This window comes from Mirounga angustirostris, unplaced genomic scaffold (assembly GCF_029215605.1).
Source record: "Mirounga angustirostris isolate CCGP_5_RB_7025 unplaced genomic scaffold, mMirAng1.0.hap1 SCAF_2, whole genome shotgun sequence".
In the NCBI taxonomy this organism is placed as follows: domain Eukaryota; kingdom Metazoa; phylum Chordata; class Mammalia; order Carnivora; family Phocidae; genus Mirounga; species Mirounga angustirostris.
In genome coordinates, this window is record NW_026991710.1 from 1,817,860 (window position 1) to 1,838,693 (window position 20,834).

At 51.6% G+C, this 20,834-nt stretch overlaps 1 protein-coding gene across 19 annotated transcripts in view; it reads left to right on the top strand.

Annotated features, from left to right (window-relative positions):
- Window positions 1-20,834, top strand: part of LOC123848764 (E3 ubiquitin-protein ligase RNF4) — a 253,677-nt gene that overhangs the window by 173,009 nt on the left and 59,834 nt on the right. For all 19 annotated transcript variants that reach the window (XR_010409238.1, XR_010409236.1, XR_010409237.1 and 16 more), the window contains 6 exons: window positions 9,143-9,341; window positions 10,332-10,604; window positions 12,169-12,451; window positions 12,871-13,054; window positions 13,947-14,177; window positions 16,608-17,439. Coding sequence is in view for 14 of the 19 variants with exons in the window: in XM_064584153.1 (XP_064440223.1) it covers window positions 9,143-9,341; window positions 10,332-10,604; window positions 12,169-12,451; window positions 12,871-13,054; window positions 13,947-14,177; window positions 16,608-17,439 (2,002 nt within the window). In the remaining 5 variants the exon portion in view is untranslated. The remainder of the gene's footprint in view (window positions 1-9,142; window positions 9,342-10,331; window positions 10,605-12,168; window positions 12,452-12,870; window positions 13,055-13,946; window positions 14,178-16,607; window positions 17,440-20,834) is intronic.

The window sequence follows — 20,834 nt, forward strand, 5'->3', positions numbered from 1 at the left end:
TTGGTCTCTATAGCCTCTTTCCCTCTGGGTGAATGTACGGGTAGGGAAGCTGTCCATTCTGAATACAACTGCTTTCTCCTCCCTGGGAGCCACCTCTAGGAGAGAGTAGAGAATGTTGTTATAATGCCTTGCTGGTAGAAACTATTCAAGAATCAGTTCCTAAGCATCTTTAAGTAAAGTAGTGAAATTGATTATTACAAAAGACTGTTGGGACACTGCAGTTAAAAGCTGATTTCCACACCACACCCCTCCCCCCCCCCCCCCCCCCGCCGACATTTGGCCTTTTCTCAGGGCATTATAGGTAGTCCATAAAAGGGTAAAGGAGAAGAAAAATATTCTGGGGGAGTATCATCTGTATATAAAATCTATGTATTTTTTTTTTTTTTAAAGATTTATTTATTTATTTGAGAGAGAGTACATGAGAGGGGGGAGGGTCAGAGGGAGAAGCACGCTCCTCGCCGAGCAGGGAGCCCGATGCGGGACTCGATCCAGGGACTCCAGGATCATGACCTGAGCCAAAGGCAGTCGCTTAACCAACTGAGCCACCCAGGCGCCCCTAAAATCTATGTATTTAATACCTTCTAAACTTTAATTCAGTAGATAGATGTGGAGGATTCATGGGTAGAAAGGCAATTGCAGAGAACAAGCTAGTGAGCTTTTATTTCAGTCACTTTGCTGTTGATGTCAGGACTGTTCACTGATGCATTTATTTTATTTTATTTTTTAAGATTTTATTTATTTTTGCAAGAGAGAGAGAGAGCAGGGGGGAAGAGCAGAGGCAGAAGCAGGCTCCCCGCTGGGCAGGGAGCCCAGTGCTGGACTCGATCCCAGGACCCTGGGATCATGACTTGAACCAAAGGCAGACACTTAACTGACAGAGCCACCCCGGCACCCCACTGATGCATTTAAAATACATTAGCTAGATGCCACATTTATTTAGAAAAATGAGATGCATTTGGCAAAATACTTCATTTGAATCTGGTATAAAAATGTTTGTTTCTCGGGTGCCTGGGTGGCTCAGTTGGTTAAGCGACTGCCTTCGGCTCAGGTCATGATCCTGGAGTCCTGGGATCGAGTCCCGCATCGGGCTCCCGGCTCGGCGGGGAGCCTGCTTCTGCCTCTGACCCTATCCCCTCTCATGCTGTTTCTCTCTCTCTCTCAAATAAATAAATAAATAAAATCTTTAAAAAAAAAAAAAATGTTTGTTTCTCTAGACAAGCTTGCACTGTTACTCGCCAGGTCTTCCAAAATTAGTTTGTGTTACTTGAGTTAGTTTGCCTTAGTTGCATACTGTGAGTACATGGTGTACCTGATGCGTGGTGTGTTCACAGCTCCATAGGAGTTGGTAGACGCCCCTTCTAGAGAACGCACTCACTTGTCTTCAGTTATGTCAGAGCCGGCTTGTTCAGTGGGATCCCCCACATGTGGCTGGGAGGCACAGCTGGGTGCTGGACGCCGAGGGCAGCTGTGCACGTGGAGCTCGGCTGCTTCCGTGTTTGTGTTCAGGGATTTTTGCTCTGGTGAGGTGGCATTTGTTGCCTTTAGGACTGTATGTCATTGTAGTTCTAATTCTTTTAATTCATACTCTGGCCATTGTGGGTAAATATTTACTACTTAAAATGCTTGGGATGAATAGTATAGAAAAAAATTTTTTTGAACTTAGAATAACTTGAAGACCGTTTTTGTTTTCAAATGTCTTTGTACCAGTGATACATTTAATTTGTATGTTGAGATACAAGTTATTTGAAAGTTAAAAATAGTTACAGGAGAGACATACAGTAATGAGATGCTAGACAAAAATTAAAACTGTATGGCAAGGAATTTTATTTGCAAATATTTGGGGATTTCCCAGCTGTCTTTTTGTTACTGATGTCTACTGTAATTCCACTGTGGTCCGAGAGCAGACATTGTGTGACTTTTGTTCTTTTGGATGTGTTCGTGTGCTTGGTGGCCAGAACGGGGTCTGTCTTGGTGAGTGCGCCAGGTGAGCTTGAGAACGTGCGTGTTCGGCTGTTGCTGGATGAAGCAGGCTGTACTCAAACACCATGTGCAGGTGACTGACGGTGCTGCTGAGTCCAGCGATGTCCTTCCTGACCTGCTGCTGGATCTGCCCGCTCCTGACAGAGGGGTGTCGGAGACCCCAGCTTCAACAGCAGACTCTCCTCCTCCTCCTGCAGTCCCGTCAGTTTTTGTCTCACGTAGTTTGGGCACCGTGTTGTTCAGTGTTTACATGTTTAGGATTGTTATGCATTCCTGGGGAATTGACCCTTCCGTCATTATGGAATGCCCTTCTTTATCGCCGATAATCTTCCCTGCTCTGAGGTCTGATGTGTCTGAAATTAATACAGCTGCTCCAGCTTTTCATTAGCACTAGAACCACATCTCTTTTTCCATCTCTTTACTTTTAACTTAAAGGGGTCTTTATACTCCTGGTAGGTTTCTTGTAGACACCTCTAGGTGGGGCGTGGGTTTTTTGTTTTTTTTTTTAAGATTTTTATTTATTTGACAGAGAGAGACACAGCGAGAGAGGGAACACAAGCAGGGGGAGTGGGAGAAGGAGAAGCAGGCTTCCTGCGGAGCAGGGAGCCCGATGTGGGGCTCGATCCCAGGACCCTGGGACCATGACCTGAGCCGAAGGCAGACGCTTCACTGACTGAGCCACCCCAGGCGCCCCTTGTTTTTTTTAATATACTCTAATATCAATTTCTGTCTTCATTTTTATATTTAGACTAGCCACATTTAAAGTGATTTTTGATGTGTTTAGGTTAATAATCACCTTTGTTCTGTTTTCTCTTCATTACCAGAGGCTTCCTTTTTCTGCCTTCTCCACTTTTAATCAAGCGTTTTCTGATTCTGTTTTATCTCCTGTCTTTAGCATATTGCTTATGCTTTAAACAGTTGCATTAGAATATGCATTTTAACTAATCTGAGTCCCCCTTCAGATAACAGTGTTCTGCTTCGTGTTATGTGGGTACCTTTTCACAGAGTGTGACCTTGCTGCTGCTCTTCTCCTGTGTCTGTTCGTTAGTGGCCCCGGTACCTTGTTACTGCTCCTACCGCACATGGTTATCCTGTGGGTCTAGTAGTAGTCAGGAATAAGTCCACGTGACTCGCATTCATTCCTTCCCCATCGCCCTCCCTTTTTTCATGCAGATCCAGGTTTCTGACCTCTGTCGTTTTCCCACTGTCTAAAGAAAACATCCGCACATTTCTTGCAGGGCAGGTCTGCTGGGGAGGAGTTCCCTCAGTGTGTGTTTGTCTGAGGAGGTCTTTATTTCTCCTTCACCTTTGAAGGATAATTGCACTGGATGCAGAATTCTAGGTTGGTGGGGTTTTTTTCTTTCAACACTGTAAACAAATTTCCCTCCACTATTATCTTAGTTGCATGGTTTCTGACCAGATGTCCTCTCTAATTCTTCAGGGCTACCCTCCCCTTCCTCCCCTCTCCCCCCCTTCCCCAAGGCTGCTTTCAAGGTTTTTTGTCTTTGGTTTCCTGCATTTTTTTTATGAAATGCCTAAGTGTAGATTTGGGAGTGTTTTTTACCTTTTGGTATTCTCTGAGCTTCCTGGATCTGTAGTTTGGTGTCTGTCATTAATTTTGGAAAGTTCTCAGCCAATATTCCTTCAAATATTTCTTCTTTCTTTTCTCTTTCTTCTCCTTCTGGTATTCCAATTCCTGTTACTATCTTTTGAAATTGTCCCATACCTCTTGGATGTTTTGTCCTATTTTGTGTCCGTGGTGGTGGTTTTTTAGTTTTGGCTGTTTTTTTTTCTTAAATTCTCATTTCTCTTTGCATTTCAGTTTGAGGAGTTTCTTTTGACATGTCTTGATGCTCACTGATTCTCCCTGCCCCATCCACTGATGATTAGTTCATCAAAAGTGCTCTTTGTTTCTCTTAAAGAGTGTTTTTATCTCTAGCTTTCTTTATTCTTTCTTAGAGAGTCCATCTCACTGCTCACATTACCTGTTTGTTCTTGCACATTGTGTGCTGGTTTTTAAAGATTTTATTTATTCATTTTACAGAGAGAGAGCAGGGGAGAGGCAGAGAGAGAGGGAGAGAGAATCCCAAGCAGCCTCCCTGCTGAGCGTGGAGCCCAACGCGGGGCCCGATCCCACTACCTGGAGATCATGAGCTGAGCTGAAACCAAGAGTCAGATGCTCAACCGACTGAGCTGCCCAGGCGCCCCCATTGTGTGCTTTTTCAAATGGAGCCCTCATCGTCTTCATCATTTTAAATCCCTGTCTGATGATGCTGAGCCCTTTTATCTTCGTTCCTCTCTTCTGCTGTGATGCTGTCTGCTCACAGCCATCCTGCCTGCCCTGCTCTGCATCCTGAGCCTGTCTTCTCGCCCCTCGCCCCTTGGTCTGTCCAGAGAGCCCCTTTTGCATCAGCCTTCCAGTTAAGCGACTTTGATGTGTCTCACATGCCACTTAAGTTTGACTTTTTAATTCCAGCTGTGATTCTTATTTATAAGCTTTAATTAATTTATTTTTAATGTATATTAGCAACTTTTTGTGTTCTCTTATCACCTTGATCACATTTTCTTTCATCTTTTCTTTCTTTAAGCATTTTACACATAGTTCTCTGTTTGAATGAAACCTTGAGGAATTGACTCTGTTTTTTTGTTGTTGTTGTTGCCCCTGTGAGTGTGTTGTTTCCTTGGATGTACAGTTATTTTTCACGAGGTCATGTTTTGTTCATCTTACTCTGTGAGAGCCACAAAGCCCTAAGTAGGGGCTGAAGTACCAGTGTGGTGCTACCCCACCTGGGACCCTTGAACTCCTCCTGACAGTCTCCAGAGGGACCACGGATCTGCCCCCCATCACTGTGACGATGGTGTGTGCCTCTTGAGGGCAGTCCTCCCTTCCCCACACCTCCACCTGGCCCTGTTTTTCTCACCATGTTCTGATCAGTTCTGTGAAAGATTTCCCTAGCTTTCGCTAGGGCTCAGCACCTTGTTACAAAGGTGTTTGGTGCTGTTTCTCTGGGATCTAGAGTGTCATGTCCCCCTTCCCGGACAGAGCCCAAGCAGAGGGGGACCGCACAGCCTCAGAGGGAAGAGTATACATGAGCTGGCAGGCTGCGCCCCCACCCCCTGCTCCTTCACAGGGCACGTTCCCAGCCACTGACCCGCATGGCCCAGGAGTAGAGGGCCACGACTGCAGGGCCAGGTTCAGAAGCCCAAGGCTTCCAGCTCCAGGTGCTGTGTTTCCACGTGGAAACCAAATTCTGAAGCAGTCATCACGCTAGCAAAGGGCCTAGTAATGAAGGTAGAGAGATGTCTTGAACTCTCCACTGGGAGCATGAGGAGTAGTTGAAAATGGTCACCACATCCTGGCCCTCAGTGCGTTCAGGATGAGTAGAGCCGGCAGAGTGGCTCCCGTGTGGCTCTGGGCCATGTGCCTCTGTCCCCTCCCTCATGGGGTGATTGAGGCCCAACCACTGCAGAAGTGATGAAGTCAGACATGGGGGGCAAGTCTCAGTTCAGGCTGGAATTGGAGGGAGAAGAAAGCTCTGTGGGAAACAGGGACAGAAACAGACCACAGTTGGGGTCACACTGATCTTAAGTCTGTATCTTGTTTTGGAGGCCGTTTCCGTTCTTCTGGCCTGAGAAACAGCAAGACCGAGACAGCCACGGTGCTTTTGCCTCTTTACTGTCTCTGGCAGGAGTATTGAGGAACGTCGGAAGAAACAGAGTAGTCGCTCATCCAGCTTCCCGTTGCGTGGGACGTGCCCGTTGGCAGCCCCCCTCACATGTGCGTGCAATGACTCGGTCTTTTGCCCGCTTGGCTGTGTTTGGCAGCCGTGTTCACGGTGTCCAGGGTGGAGGTGGTGGTGTGCGGTGGAGCCTGGCTCTCCCGGCTGCGGCATAGATGCCGAAGGTGTTCAGAAGGCGTCCGTTAGTGTGTATCTGTCTGAGCTCTCCTTTAGAGCAAGACTTTTACTTTCCTGTGAATCACTTCTGTCTCAAAGCGGAGGACCATCCAAAACTTCTATGACGTGAACCTGTGTGGATTTGTGTAGAGTGAAATAAATCTGTTCTAACTCAACAGCATTGTCCACATGTTGAGAGACTAATTCTACGCCTGAATCACTTGTGAGGCGTGGCCCAGAATGGTCTTGTTGACAGAGGCCTGTATTTTCTAAAGGAAGCCCACACCAGTTGAGTCGAGTAGCCATCTTGTGGGAAAGCTTTCACATAAACGCCCCTTGTTTGTTACGGACCCGCTGCTCCCTTGGTCTCTATAGCTGGACCTCCTGTTCTGAGAATGTGGGCTTCTGAGGAAGTGTGTGAAGTGAATTTGAGTTACGTTTTCAGTATCACCGCTTTATAGCTGTGTTCCCTCATCCCTCTAAGCTAAGTCTGTTCAGCCTTTATTGAACGTCCGGTATGTGCCAGGCCCTGTGCTACATGCTAGCAAAATACAAACCAGGGAGCCTTGGTCCCTGTTTTCAGGGCTCTCGCAGTCTAATCAAGTCAGAGCCTGAGAACACCACGGTGTGCCCTCGGAGCAGCTGGCGCTGCAGAGTAGGGAGGTCACACTGAGGAGGGAGGGCGGCCGACAGAGCCTGTCGGGGGGCTTTGCGGAGGAGGTGACGCCGGGTCGGGCTTGGAGGGGTACGCACAAGCTCTCTGGACGCATGTGGGTGGCGGGTCCCGGCTCTCAGCCAGGCTCCCTGGAGCTGAGGGCAGTCAGCTGGCAGCCGTGAGTTGGGAGGGCCTCGGGAAGCAGCGAGGCGCTTCGGAGCCCGCTGCGCTTCAGCTGTGCGAGGCCCGCGAGGCTGGTTTCTGCCTGCCGGGTGTCTCTGCCCTCAGCGGAAGGTCTCCGACGCTGAGAATCCCTTCTGCTTGTTGTCACTTCCCATCCACTGCTCCGCAGCAGTAGCAGCTCTTCGTTGATCACTACCTTGTGGAAACTGGTGTCTGTAGAAATGCGGTTTTTTGGTGTCCTCACTCTTTGCCCTGGGGCTCCCCTGCCAGAACAACTCGATTAGGCTCCTGCCTCGATCCTGGCCGCACAGACCTCTGTTAGTTCCTGCCTCATAGCCTGCGTGTCCACGCCGTTCTCACCCTCCGCCTCCCTGAGCCCGTTGAGGCCAGCAAGTGTGCTGAGCTGCCCGAGCGGAGTGACCCTGCTTCCTCTGTGCACCCAGGACGGGCGGGGCGGGGTTGCCGTGTGTCTCGGGACCAGCCTTACAAAGTGGTGACGGTCCACCTCAGCCCTCACTGTGCTGCACACTTGAACCCATCGTCCAGTTTAATTCTTAACCACAACCCCTGGAGATACGTATTTCCAATTTACAGATGAGAAAACTAAAGCACAAAAAGATTGAGTAATTTGCCTGAGGTCACACAGCTAGTAAAAGGGGGAGCTAGCGTCCAAACCCGTCAGGCTGTGCGTCCCAAAGGCTGAGAACAGGACTGGTGTTCACGTCCCGCTTTGTCACTGGCCACACCTCCCAGGGACTGTGGCTTCGGTCTCCTGCTCCAGTAGTCCCAGCGATTGTCCTGATGGCCCCGGACCCCCCCTTGCTCCCCTGCCACTGCCTCCCGTCTCTCAGGCCCTGGCTGACTGCTTCCTGTGCTGGCCTCTCCCCTCCAGGCAGAGGCCGGGCAGCGAGGCCTCTGATTCGGGTCCTGCAGCCTGTCTGGCTGTGGTACAGCTGTCCATGGCGCCATCCCCCTTCCTCCCCGACCTCTGCCCCAGCCAGCCTCTTAGGGTTCTGCTCTTGGGAATCCTCCCAAAACTCTCCCAGATGACTTAACAGCACTCGGGGCCCAGTTCTGTGTCCCCAAGGATGAGATTTCCAGGCATTGTTCCCCGCACCAGGCCTGTAGCTTCTCCGGGGGTGAGGGGGGGCAGCACGGGGAGGCCTGTCGCAGTGGGTGCTGCTGGGGAGGGGAAGATGTGTGCCCACATCAACAAGTGCTGGGGACAGCAGAGCCAGGACTCATTGGAGGGAAGGCAGATTTTAAACTAGCAGGCGACCAGTAAGTCTTGAATTATAACTGTGGTAAGTGCTAAGAGGGAAAATTGTGGATTTTAGGTGTGTTGAATGCAAAAGCCCACGTTGGTCTTGGGTGCTGGATGGTGAGGGCAGCGGCAGTGATGACTTCTTTGAGACAGGGACATTTAGGCTGAGGCCCGAAGGATGAATGTAAGTCACCGAGATTATGGACTGAGGTTAGGATGTTCTGGAAACTGGATGCAGCACAAGGAAAGTTCAGGGTCAAGAAGGAGCTTGGATTTGAGGACCAAGGGAAGTCCTGTGTGTCCAGAAGCTTGGGGAACAGGAGGGTCAGGAGTAGGCCAAGCCATGTGAAAGACTTTCAGTTTCATCTTAAGAGTGGTGGGAAGACATCGGTGCATCCCTAAGCAAGGGAGTGACTCACTCTTACTGGCCTTCACAAAAGCTTACTCTGGCTGCTGTGAAGGAAAGGACTGGAAGGAGGCCGGGTATGAGCCATGGGACCTGTCTGTGCAGGTGGTGGAGGCCGGGGCTGGGGGGTGTGGGCCGAGAGGAGGGAGGGACCAAGGATGCCTAGGGGTGTGCAGGGGGCGGCCAGCAGCTAGTCACTCGATGAATGTGTGGGCCCAGCCACCCTCCCTCGGTGCCTTCAGATAGCAGTCTGCCCCGGCAGGGCCCAGGGGCTGCTTCCAGGCTCCAGTAAAATCCGCAGTTCCTTAGACGTGCACGGCACTCGGCCCAGGTGTGAGACACAGTTTAAGAGCTTTCCATTTTTTGTTAGTGATTCCAGAGTTGACTTTTTAGCAGTGATCTTTAGAATGTCAGATGAGACTAAGCCCTGGGAGCGAGTTGTACGCACACGGGCCACACGTAGACTGTGCCGAGGGAGGAATGCTGTAAGGTGCTGAGTTGTCTCAAGTCTGTTTGGTAGATTCCCTGCAGCAGCAGCGGCTTTGAAAATGTACGCCTGGTTCACGTGTGAGCAATCACACATAGTGTGACAGCCTCGCAAGTCCGTGCTCTGCGAGACGCATTCAGCCTGGGACGCCCGCCCGCAGCAAGCGGGGCCCCACGGGGTTTTCAGTCATGGGTTGTCTTGTCTGTAGTTTAACTACATAGGTAAGCAGAATATGAATTTTGATATGTGATTAGAACATTTTTTTTTGTAGGCTTTACCGCCAGCACCTGTTCAGAATCACACAAATAAGCATCAGGTATTCAATGCATCTCTTCAAGACCATATTTATCCAAGCTGTTTTGGGAATACTCCAGAGTGGAATAGTTCTAAATTTATAAGTCTTTGGGGATCAGAAGTGATGAATGATAAGAACTGGAATCCTGGCACTTTCTTGCCAGATACAATTTCTGGTAAGGAACTTGTTAAAACTTTCTTAAAGGTTTAAAATGACCTGAGCTGGGCGGATTGCTGTCTCTGTTACCGCGGTCCCCCAGTAGAAGCCCTAGGCTAGTCGGGTCCCCCGCCTCCGCCACTCCCGGGAGGCCCCTCGGCCTCATCCCGCTGTCCCAGCCGCCCACGTCCGCCGCCAGCCAAGTCCCACTGCCCGGACAGAGCAAAGCAAGGTGCTGGCACCCTCAGGCTGCTCCCGGCACAGCGGGCTGTCCGGGGCCCTGCGCACAGTGGATCTCCCCAGGCCCCTGTGCTGCTGAGCCTCTTGTCTCCAGGCCTCGGTGTTCGGCCCGTGGTGCTCGGACAACAGCAGCAGCCCCTCAGCCCAGTGTGCAGGGCCCTGCAGCCGTGCCACCGTCCACCTCAGTGCTGGGACTTCTGTGCCTTTTCTGGTGCTGGACTGACCTTACATGGGGTTTGTCCCCTCTCACAAGCTCCCTCCTCCCAGCTCTCGGCTGCCCAGGTACAGCTGTTATTTCAGGCGCAGGGAAAGGTGCACCTGAAGAGGGGCTGGTTGCACCCTTCTCTCTGTCTTCACATGGTTAGAGCCCATGGTGGCCCCACACCTACACCCTGCATGTGCTCAGAAAAGCAGGCTACACTTGACATCTGTGCTTGGAGTGGGTTACTAGCTGTGTGACCTTGGGCAAGTTGCTTAGCCTCTCTGAGCCTCAGTTTCTCTATCTTTAGGACGGGACTAATAGTACCAAGCTCTGAAAGTAGCTTTAAGACAATAAGTAAAATCACTTTGGGAAAGCACCTAGCACGGGATTGGCACATAGTAGGTGCTCAATACATTTTTTTCCTGGAGAAAAACTGGTTGACTAGCATCCTCCCAGTGAAGTCCCAGCTTCGGTAGCAGCCCCAGTGTTAGGAGTTCAGTCAGCTGACGTCCCTTAGGTTTGAGCGACATATTTCTAGAGCCTTACTTCTCCCATTCTTCTCTGAAGGGAGTGACATACTAGGACCAACACTCTCAGAAACGAGACCCGAAGCCCTTCCACCTCCGTCTAGCGGTGAAACGCCTGCAGTTTCCGAGAGCAAGGAGAAAAAAAACGCCGCAAAAAAGAAATGCTTGTATAATTTCCAAGATGCTTTCATGGAAGCGAACAAAGTCGTGATGGCCACGTCGTCAGCCACCTCCTCCGTGTCCTGCACGGCCACCACGGTGCAGTCCAGCAACAGCCAGTTCAAAGTGTCGTCCAAGAGGCCTCCTTCCATAGGTAAGGCCCGCCAGCTGGCGGGAACCCTCGGGGCTGCTCAGCGTGTCTGCCGCTTCCTCCTCAGCATCTCTGTGATCGCCTTGTCCTTGGCATGGCCGGAGGCCTGGTGTAGTAATCAGCGCTGGAGAATGCTCGCACACAGACAGCACGTCCTCTGGGAGTCGGGCCCGAGTTTCACTGCCCCACGAACTTCCCCTGGGGCTTTGCCACGCCGGCTTGCCTTTCTTCTCGGTACCTGTTGCTTTGTGAGAGGAAGAGGTCACTGCTCTCGGGGCACATGGGGGAATCCTTAGTCCTCTGAAAGCAGGGCCCTGGTGGAGAGTGAGCCGATGGGGCTGCTGGCCCGCCTGGGGTGCAGCCCCTGCTGCCACTCGCGTCTGTGGTGTGCAGGGGGTGTGGCTCCCCACGCTGGCATGAGCACGGGGAGCGGGGGTCTGGAAGCAGAGGTCAAAGGCACACAGGAGCTGGCTGTAAGGGCTCTCTCTAGCCAAAGTCAGGACAGTTGGAGCATCGGAAAGAGTAACAGGAGGGACGATAGCACACACAGTCAGGAATCCCCTTGGGTGGGGGCGCCTGGGTGGCTCAGATGGTTAAGCGTCTGCCTTCGGCTCGGGTCGTGATCTCAGGGTCCTGGGATCGAGTCCCGCATCGGGCTCCCTGCTCAGCGGGGAGCCTGCTTCTCTCTCTGCCTCTGCCTCTCTCTCTCTCTCTCTCTCTCTCTGACTCTCATGAATGAATAAATAAAACATTAAAAAAAAAAAAAAAAGAATTCCCTGGGTGTTCAGAAAGGAGATGGGGGGTAGGGAAGCTGCTCTGTGATAGACATGCCAGACAGGGCAGGCCACTGTGCAGCCAGCAGGGTGACCGTCAGTCCAGGTGAGCATCCCCAGTGGTCGTTGAGAACAGTGGATATCCGTTTGGGGAACGAGTAGCACCCGCAGGTGACTGGCAGATCACGCCCTGCACACTGATCAGATGTGGCCTCACCGTCATGGGACAGACTCACGTGAGGGGCCTCTCAGGCAATCACGCGGGAAGGATCCAACATACCCTTTGCAGGAGTCATGTCCAAAACGTCTTTACTAACTCTGACATAACGCCATAAGCCCAGACTGATGGGCAGCTGTCCTCAGCTGAGGCGATGTCAATGTTGCTGAAGGAAAAAGGGTTAGAAGAGGCCAGGTTGGGGAAGAGCTCCAGAGGCTGTGCGGGGGAGATGGGAGACAGGATGGGGTTGCACGTGGGACGAGAGTGTTACGTGGACGGCACACGTCCGGATGTGGTTACACAGTGAAGTGTCGTGACCCCAGGGGCTCGTGCTGAGGTGTTTAGGGTGAGTGCAGCCTCCAGATGTTAGGCCAGAAAAGTGTGTGTGTGAGAAATAAACGTGACAAAATGTTAAATAGCAGTGAGTCCAGGTGAGGGGTATATATGGGGGTTCTTTGTACTGTTCCTTCAAAGTTTGTGTAGCTTTGAACATCTTCACGTGAAGAGGTAGAGGAAGCTTTAGTGAAAAACTAATTCAGCTCCACCGTCAGCGACCCTTCTGCGTCCCCGCGTGCAGGTGAGGTGTTCCACGGCGTCACCAAGGAGGACCACAGACACGCGGTGCCGGCCGCCCCGAGGAACAGCCCCACGGCCCTGGCGCCGCTTCCCGCCCTCGCCCCTGCCGCGCTCGCCCCGGCCTCCTCGCCTCACCTCGCGAGTCTCGCAGCCCCATCCTTCCCCAACACTGCTGCCCCGTCCCCCGGGTTTGTGGAGCCACGCAAGAGCTTCTGTCCTGCTCCAGGAGCCCCCCCGCCCCCCACAACCGACGGCTCCATCAGCGCTCCCCCCAGCGTCTGCAGGTGAGCCCGGGCCCCGCTGGTGCCGGAGTCGGGGAGCCACGTGCAGCCCAGCAAGCCAGGGAAGGGCAGAGGCCGCGGGTCGAGGGGAGGACGCTGGTCGCGCCTCTCGTCCTCAGGCCGGGGCCGCCGTGGGCGGGTGCACAGACCACCACCCCGCCACTGGCAGCGCGGGGGGGACGGGGCCGGGCGTCTCTAAGTTGTGTATGTTATATGTTGAGTAAAGAACCATACAAGCATTCAGCTGTTTTAAAAAGACAGAGCTTGTTACCTTTGAATTTGCCCGTTTGAAGGCATGACGCGGCGGGAGGGACGGTGGAGAGACTCTCCCTTCCTGCCTGCGCGCCTGCCCACGGCGCCTCCCCCGCGGGCCTCCCAGGGTCGGGTGGCTGCGCGTAACCGGCCCCTGTGTGGTTCTGCAGTGACCCCGACTGTGAGGGCCACCGCTGCGAGAACGGCGTGTATGACCCACAGCAGGACGACGGGGACGAGAGCGCCGACGAGGACAGCTGTTCTGAGCACAGCTCCAGCACGTCTACCTCCACCAACCAGAAGGAGGGCAAGTACTGTGACTGCTGCTACTGCGAGTTCTTCGGGCACGGCGGGGTAAGTGCCCGGGGGCAGCGGGGGGCCCTCCAGGCCGCGGGACAGGCAGCGCCCGCGGTGCACCTTACGGGGTGTCGAGCTAAAAATCAAGGTGTGGTCTTGTACTTACCCTAAAGAAATAATGGAAAATATCTGCCCGGAGATCTCCCTGCAAGGATTTCGTGACTGCAGGTTTGCATTTGTTTGTGAGCTGGGGGGCCTCCTGAACAGCCAGCCGTGGGAATCGCTGGGTCCAGGCCATGCACGGCCATGCGGTGGGGAGCTCGCTGCGCGGCGTGCACCATGGGACTCCTGACGGTCGGTCCGTAGGAGCAGACGGCGGCCATGGTGTCCCGGGGCGGGCGGGGGGGGGCGTTGGGGAATGGGGCTGGTCGTTGCTCTTTCTCTACTTTTGTTCTGTCTGCATTTGCTAGACGTGTGCACACCCGTGTCCAGTGTCAGGAAGAAATGTTGGCAGTGGGGCTGAGGGCAGTTTTCTTTTTCCCTTTCGGCACTGAACAAGAAACCCACAAAGGGATGGAAAGATTGTACAAACGCACTTATTGACACGAAAAGATAATCACACTATAATATATACAGAGTAGATGTATGTGTGATTTTTTTTTTGGTTTAAAAACGTCCATCTGTGTACATAGTTGTACATGTTTTACCATAGTTTTCGTGAACATGTAAAGGTTGAGGGCTCGGTGCCAGAACTAATCTTCGGGTCCCTCTGGGACAGGCTTTCCTTGTTGCTGCCACTTGTTTGTTTTCCTTATTTTTCACCATGAACGTGTGTTACCAGAGTAATAAGAAAACTTTCATCTTTAGAGATAGGTTCTGAAATTTGCAATATTCAGCATCATTAAAACTTGAAGCTTCATTCAGCCATGCTCTCCTTTAACTGCCTTAGCCTCCAGCTGCGCCGACAAGTAGAAATTACGCAGAGATGAGGGAGAAGCTTCGTTTGCGGCTGACCAAGAGGAAAGAAGAGCAGCCTAAAAAGGCGGACCAGCTCTCGGACAGAGAGAGTGTCGTTGACCATCGAAGGGTGGAAGACTTGCTACAGTTCATAAACAGCTCAGAGACCAAGCCCGTGAGCAGCACTCGAGCCGCCAAGCGAGCCAGACACAAGCAGAGGAAGGTAAACCGTGTGCCGGCGCAGTCCTGCCCGAGGGCGGCCTGCGGAGCCGGGCTGGCTGCGGCAGGCCTCGGGGCCCCTGACCGTCTCCATCTCTGCAGCCTGAGCCAGAGCTGGTCAGAAGCCCCAGGTTGTGTTTCCAGGACTCAGCTTTCCCTTTTGTGTCATGGGTTCGTTGATGGATCTAAAACAAGCCTTTGGGTCCCTGTGCCCCACGTGGGTGGGCCACAGCAGACCTCTGTCTGGAAGAAGAGCTTCTCTCCCAGGGAGGTTGAGGACGGGGCCCCTGGCAGTGAGGGAATAGAAGGGGGTCACTGTGGGCTTTTGGAGACTGTGGGTAAAGAAGTTACTTCGACACGAGGCTGGGACAGGGCCTTTGCCTCAGCGACATCCTTAGGACAGACTATGTCTGTCCCCCGCTCCTTGTCCCCCGACTGGCAAAGGAGAGTCAGGCAGAGCCACCCCAGAAGAGGGCAGGCACGCGCACTGGTGTGAAGGGTCAAAGAGTAAGATGGACAGCCATTGTGGGCTGCACGGAAGTAAGCATCTACCAAGACTAGGCAGCGTGGCCCAGCGGCGGATGTAGCACGCAGAGGCTGTCCGCCAGCAGGTGAGACACGGCGCTCTTCAAGTTACGGCTCCAGGTGAGGGGACGGAGAGTGTCTGCTCCACGGAGGGCCTCAGCACCCGGGGCTGCGCTGTGCTGTGGCCGTCCTGCTTTTAGCTTCCTAAAGAGCCAGGCCACGGCGGGCAGATCCGGGCTGTGCACAGAGGGGAACCTGCAGGGGTGACAGGGGCTCTGACGGCAGGACAGGGAAGAGGCGAGGCCCCTGCGAGGCCCAGCAGAGACAGAGCGGGAGGACACTCCCAGAGCAGGCAGGGGACGGTGCCTCCACCTTTAGCTGCTTGCGACGTGGAGAGTGTTGTGATTGGATCACCCGCCAGGAGCCCTGCATGTACCTCATGGTCCTAATCGTGGGCTTTGAGGAGATAGGGGTCTGCCCAGCCCCACTGGAGTGGGGCAGTGAGAACTGTTCTCCATTCGGGTGTTAGGTCAGGGCCCACTCACCCCGTGTGCTCGGTAACCTGCACCCCGTCTTCGTAGAGCGTCTGGTTGATGGGCTGGTTGTTGAAAGGAAGGCACCACATACCTGCTTGTGGGTTCCCTGTAGCTTCTGTTCTGGGGCGGGTTTGCTCCCGGCCTGTGCTGTGGGAGACACTCTGCTCACTAGACACTGGACACAGGGGCCACGCCAGGAGTCTTCCTCCAAGGCTTCGCTTCGAACACACGGAACAAGGATTTTGAATAAATTTTACTTGAATTGTTAAGTTAAATTTTTAAAACATCTGCCATTAAATTTTTAACATAATTTTATATTTAAGTTCTTCAAAATGACACTTGTTTTTTTAAAATATTGTTTACTGAATGTTATGAAAAATAATTAAAACCTGGAAGGACTTCTGTTTTTTTAATTGTATTTTGTTTTATTTTTGGAAGGACTTCTAAATTTAGCAAAATGTACTTGCCACAGTCTTTTACTGGAGGAGCTCAGGGATGCAAAGAGTCAGGCAACTCTTTACAGCCTTCACTTGTTTTCTAAGCAAAAAGAATAGTTTCCGTGGAGGCTCCTGGACTAGGCATCACCAGTGAAGTCCAGTCTTCACTTGGACTGAAATTAACTTCGTGCCAAGCTGGAGGGCAGAAGTAGCCAGTACCTGTTTGCTGTGTGATGTGGAACGTATCAGAATATGCCACTTGCTCTGTCACGCTGGTGAAAGTATGTTGGGAGTTTGGTTTGTCTGCTGGGCTGGAAAAAAGGCATTTCAGGGTTTGAGTACACACTTTTGAAGTGTCTTGTCGATGTGTGCGTGAAGACCCCAGCCTCGCCTGGAGAGGTGGCGCGCCGGCAACTGGCTGGTTGTGTCATCCGGCCACCACACACACGGGAGGCTAGCACAGCAGCTGCTCTGACCTTGCTTTATTTTATTTATTTTTTTAAGCAGGCTCCACGCCCAGCGCGGAGCCTAGTGCGGGGCTTGAGCCTCACGACTGTGAGATTGAGACCTGAGCCGAGATCAAGAGTCGGATGCTGAACTGGCTGAGCCACCCCAGCGCCCCTGACCTTGTTTTAAAGAAGTACTTAGTCGCTAGGACAAAGGCTATAAGGAAGATTCTGTTAAGCACTGCCCCTCCCCCCCGCCACAACCAATAAAGTAATAAGTATATACCTTAGTAGAAAGATTAAATCTAATCGTCGTCTCGGAGAGTGAAATAATTTGGGTCAGGTGTGTTTTAAGCTGTTTGGCTTATTATAACCTGTTTCAGGGTTTGTGTTCTTATTATATGATTTGTTTTTATTTACTTATTTTTTTAATGTCTTAATGAAGAACACTTACTGTTGTCTTACGTTGCTTCTTCTTTTCGCATCACAGCTGGAGGAGAAAGCTCGCCTGGAAGCAGAGGCCAGGGCCCGGGAGCACCTGCACCTCCGTGAGGAGCAGAGACGACAGGAGGAGGAGGAGGAGTTTCAGCGACTTCAAGAGCTTCAGAAGCTGAGGGCCGTGAAAAAGAAGAAGAAGGAGAGGCCAAGTAAAGACTGTCCCAAGTTGGACATGCTTGCTAGAGACTTCCAGGCAGCAGCAGAGTCTGTACCTAACTCTGAAAACATGCACAATGGCTCACTAGAGCAAATGGAAGAACCAGAAACCTCATCTCACTCTCCTTCCAGACATGGGGACCACACGGAACCCAGGCCAGGGCCGGGGGCTGACGGGGATGCTGCCGGCCCCATGGACGCCAGAGACTCCAAGCTCCTCCTCCCCAAGGAGGTCAGTGGGAAGCGGCAGGAGCCGCTGTCTTTTCTCCTTGACATAATGCATCACCACAAGGAGGGGAATGGCAAGCAGAAGCTCAAACAGACCAGCAAGGGCAGCAGCGAGCTGGTGAGGAAGCCGGCCGAGCCCCCCAAAGCCTCAGAGGGCCAGCCCAGACCCCGGCCCCAGACTGAGTCGAAGGCGAAAGTGCTTGACTTCACTTCCCTGGTGGAGCACAAAAGGGAGGACAGAAAAGTGAACAGTAACAACAATAACAAAAAGCAGCTGAACCACGTCAAGGAAGAAAGGTTGAATCCGGCCCCCCCAGAGCCTGCCTCCCCCAGCGAGCACCCTCAGGACAGCAAGCTGGTGCTGGCGGACTCTCCGCAGCCTAAGGGCAAGAGCAAGAAAAATAGGAAGAAGAAAGGAGACCGAGTCAGCAGTTCAATCGGTAAATAGAGAGCAGCGGGGAGTGTGGCCGGTGCCCCGTCACCCCGGGTGCCGCCTGGCCTCTCCTGGCTTTGGGCTGCTTGGAGCTTTACCACAGCAGGGGGACGCACATAGCCGTTGTCGCTCCGTGTTGTTTGGAATAATGACTGTACAAAGAATTCCTCTGCGGCTCGCTCCGATTCCCCAGACTCAGTGTGTGCCGTGTCTGCTCTCTCTTTCTCTTTCTCCCTCTTTTATTGTTTTTCTGAGCCAAAGGAGAGTAATTTCAGACATGAAGCCCCTTTGCCCTTAAATATTTCACCGTATATTTCCTCAAAACAAGGATACTCTTAGAAAACCACAAATACAGTTATCAGAATTAAGAAATTAATACTGATACAGTAGCACGATCTTAATTATAGACCTTACTGCTGTTTCTCCAGTCATCCCTTTAATTTCCTTTATAGAAAGAAAAAAAAAGTTACTGTTTTTCCTGACACAGGATCCAGTCCAGGTCCCATGTCATATCTCCTTAATTTCCTTTAATGAGTCGGTTCCTCAGTTTCTCATGACCTTGACATTTTTAAAGAGTCAGTCCATTTATTTTTCTTAGAATAATTTATTATTTGGAATAATTTCAGTTTGGTTTTGTGTGCCATTTCTTGATGATCAGATTCAGAGTATGTGTTTTGGGAATTGGTGCCGTGGAAGTGGTGGGTCCTTGCTGGTGCCCTCCATGTGGAGCACAGAGTCTGGTGACGGGGACTCAGCCTCCCCTTCGCTCTCGGAAGTGGGAGTGTCTGGTGGGGATGTGGGTCTCCTGCTGCTGGTAACATCCACTGGCAAGTCTTGCCTGAAATGGTTGTTCCTAAGTTGTTTGCCACGTTGTGATTTTTCTAACATTATTATTCGTTGTCCAGTTCTTATTTGGTGCTTTCTGGGAGGTGCTTTCCTTCCCCCCACCCCATGTAGGGCTTTCATTCGTTCAGTTATTTAGATCAGGGTGGGTTCGTAGAGCCTTACTTTGTACTATAGACCATAGTCCTTTACTAACACTACTTATTTTGGTCCTCTGGCTGTCCCAGATGCAGTCCATGCCCCCTCAGGTGGTCCCTCGACCCCATAACTCTTGGGGCACTTGCTTACTTTCCTGCACATGAGATGTTCTGGGCTTATCTTGTACTTTCCTTGTCTCAGCCCTGAAGCTGCCGTTTTCCAGGGAGCCCTGGTTCTCCGGGTGCTGCTGCTGCGTGGTTGCTGCTAGACCCTTCCCGCTGACACAGCCGGGAGTGGGGCCGGGGGGGGGGGGGGGCGGCGCATACGCAGCCCCCACGAGCATCTCGTGGAGTTTCTGTTCACACCGATGGCTTCGGTGGCGCTCCCCCTCACCTCCCCACCTGCACAGCGCTGTGCGCAGTGTTTGACTACAACGGAATGCACGAAAAGTGGGTTCAGAATTGCTCACCCCCGCCCCGCAGTGAAAAGTGTCCGGCTGAGGGCACGCGGGCTGGGGCTGGAGCGCAGCGGCGGGGAGGTGCCGGGAGGGGCGCCCGCACAGTCTGGTGCGGCTGCCGCTCCAGGCGCCTTTGTTGCTGTTCCGTTCCCTCCGGCTTGGTTTCCCCACCCCCGAGCCTGGTTCTCCCTTTCCCACCTCACTTCCGCCCACTCCCTGTAGGTAACGGCTCGGTTTCTTTCTTCTCTTTTTCACACAGAAGGTAACTTCTGGAGATCTTTTTGTTTTTTTAAGATTTTCTTTATTTATTTGAGAGAGTGAGAATGAGAGAGAGCATATGAGAGGGGGGAGAGTCAGAGGGAGAAGCAGGCTCCCCGCTGAGCAGGGAGCCCGATGCGGGACTCGATCCCGGGACTCCAGGATCATGACCTGAGCCGAAGGCAGTCGCTTAACCGACTGAGCCACCCAGGCGCCCTCTAGAGATCTTCTTTTGCTTTTTGATTGCCCCTCCTGCCAACTGAACATGTCCGGGAAAGCACCGAGCGTGATGGGTTCACAGAGCTCCTCCTCGCTGTGCTGCAGCCCTGTGAGTCTGGCTGGGGCTTGTGGTTGTCCGCGGGGCTGCCCTGGGAGCTGTTTCTTGCCAGGGACTCCCAAGAAGGCGGGCGTGGACAGTCTCATCAGGCTGGTAACTTGAGCCAAGACAGGAGGTGGTGTCAGTCCCCAGGGTAGCTTTCATGTGCATTTTCTCTAATTGCAGTGAGGTCATATTTTTAAGTACTGTTTGTCTCTTTTTTGTGAAATTTCTATTCACATTTTTTTCTTGTTTTTAAATTAGGTTTTTGGTCTTTTTCCTTGCATTTTTAAGAGTCTTTCTTATAGTAGGAATATTAATTGGCCTTCTACCTGCATCACAGGCTGCAGATACATACTCCTTTGGACTGTGTCTATGATGCTTTCCAGCCATGCAGAAGTTTTCTTTTTCAGTTTTAGATAGTCATTTCATTGATCTTTTAGCGCCTCTGGATTTTAAAGTGGTCGGAAAGCGTTACTCTGACGCTAAGGTGGAAGAGGAGTGTGCCTGGGCCTTCCAGGATTTGTATGGTCCCACCTTTCTCATTTAGCCCCTGATACATTTGGAGATTTTTTGTGGGTATCATGTGAGCCATGGGTCCGGTATTATCTCTTCTTAAGGGGTTAGCCCACTGGCCCAGCACCAGTTACTAAAAACTCATCTTGCCCCGTGATTCAGGGTGCCTCCTTTGTGCTAAACTAAATTTCCCTGTGTCCTTGATCTACTCAGGAATTTCTGTTCTTTTCCTCCTTGCTTCTTCCTGAGCCCTTGCTGCACTGAGTTAGTTACTTCAGGTGCCCCGTGTATTTCAGCGAGGCCTCACCTCCCAGCTGTTTTCCATTGTCGTCCCAGCTGTTCTTGCATGTCTGTGCTTCTGTACGAACTTGAGTGCCCGCGTGCTAGAGCCATAGCTCCAGTGTCTCTGTTGGGGTTGCATTACATTTACAAATTAATTTAGGGAGAATTGGTATCTTTATGTTGATTGTCCTTTCCAGAAATAGGAGTGTTTCTCCATTTGTTCAAGTTTACTTTTGTGACTTTTAGGAATGTTTTAAATTTTCTCTCATAAAAAAGAGAGAAATGGAAATTGGTCTATTTGGTATTTCTGTTTCTAATGAGGTTAATTTTAGTAAACTATATTTCCATGGTAAATTATTCTTTTAGCTAGATTTTCCAACTTACTTACATAGATGTCTTGAAACTACGTAATTTTTAAAAATGTATTTTTCAATGGCTATTTTCTTTTTTTTAACGTTTTTTAATTTAAGTTCTGTCAATTAACATATAATGTATTATTGGTTTCAGAGGTACAGGCCTATGATTCATCAGTCTTATATAATACCCAGTGCTCATTGCATCACATGGCTTTCCTCTCTTCCCCTATGATTCT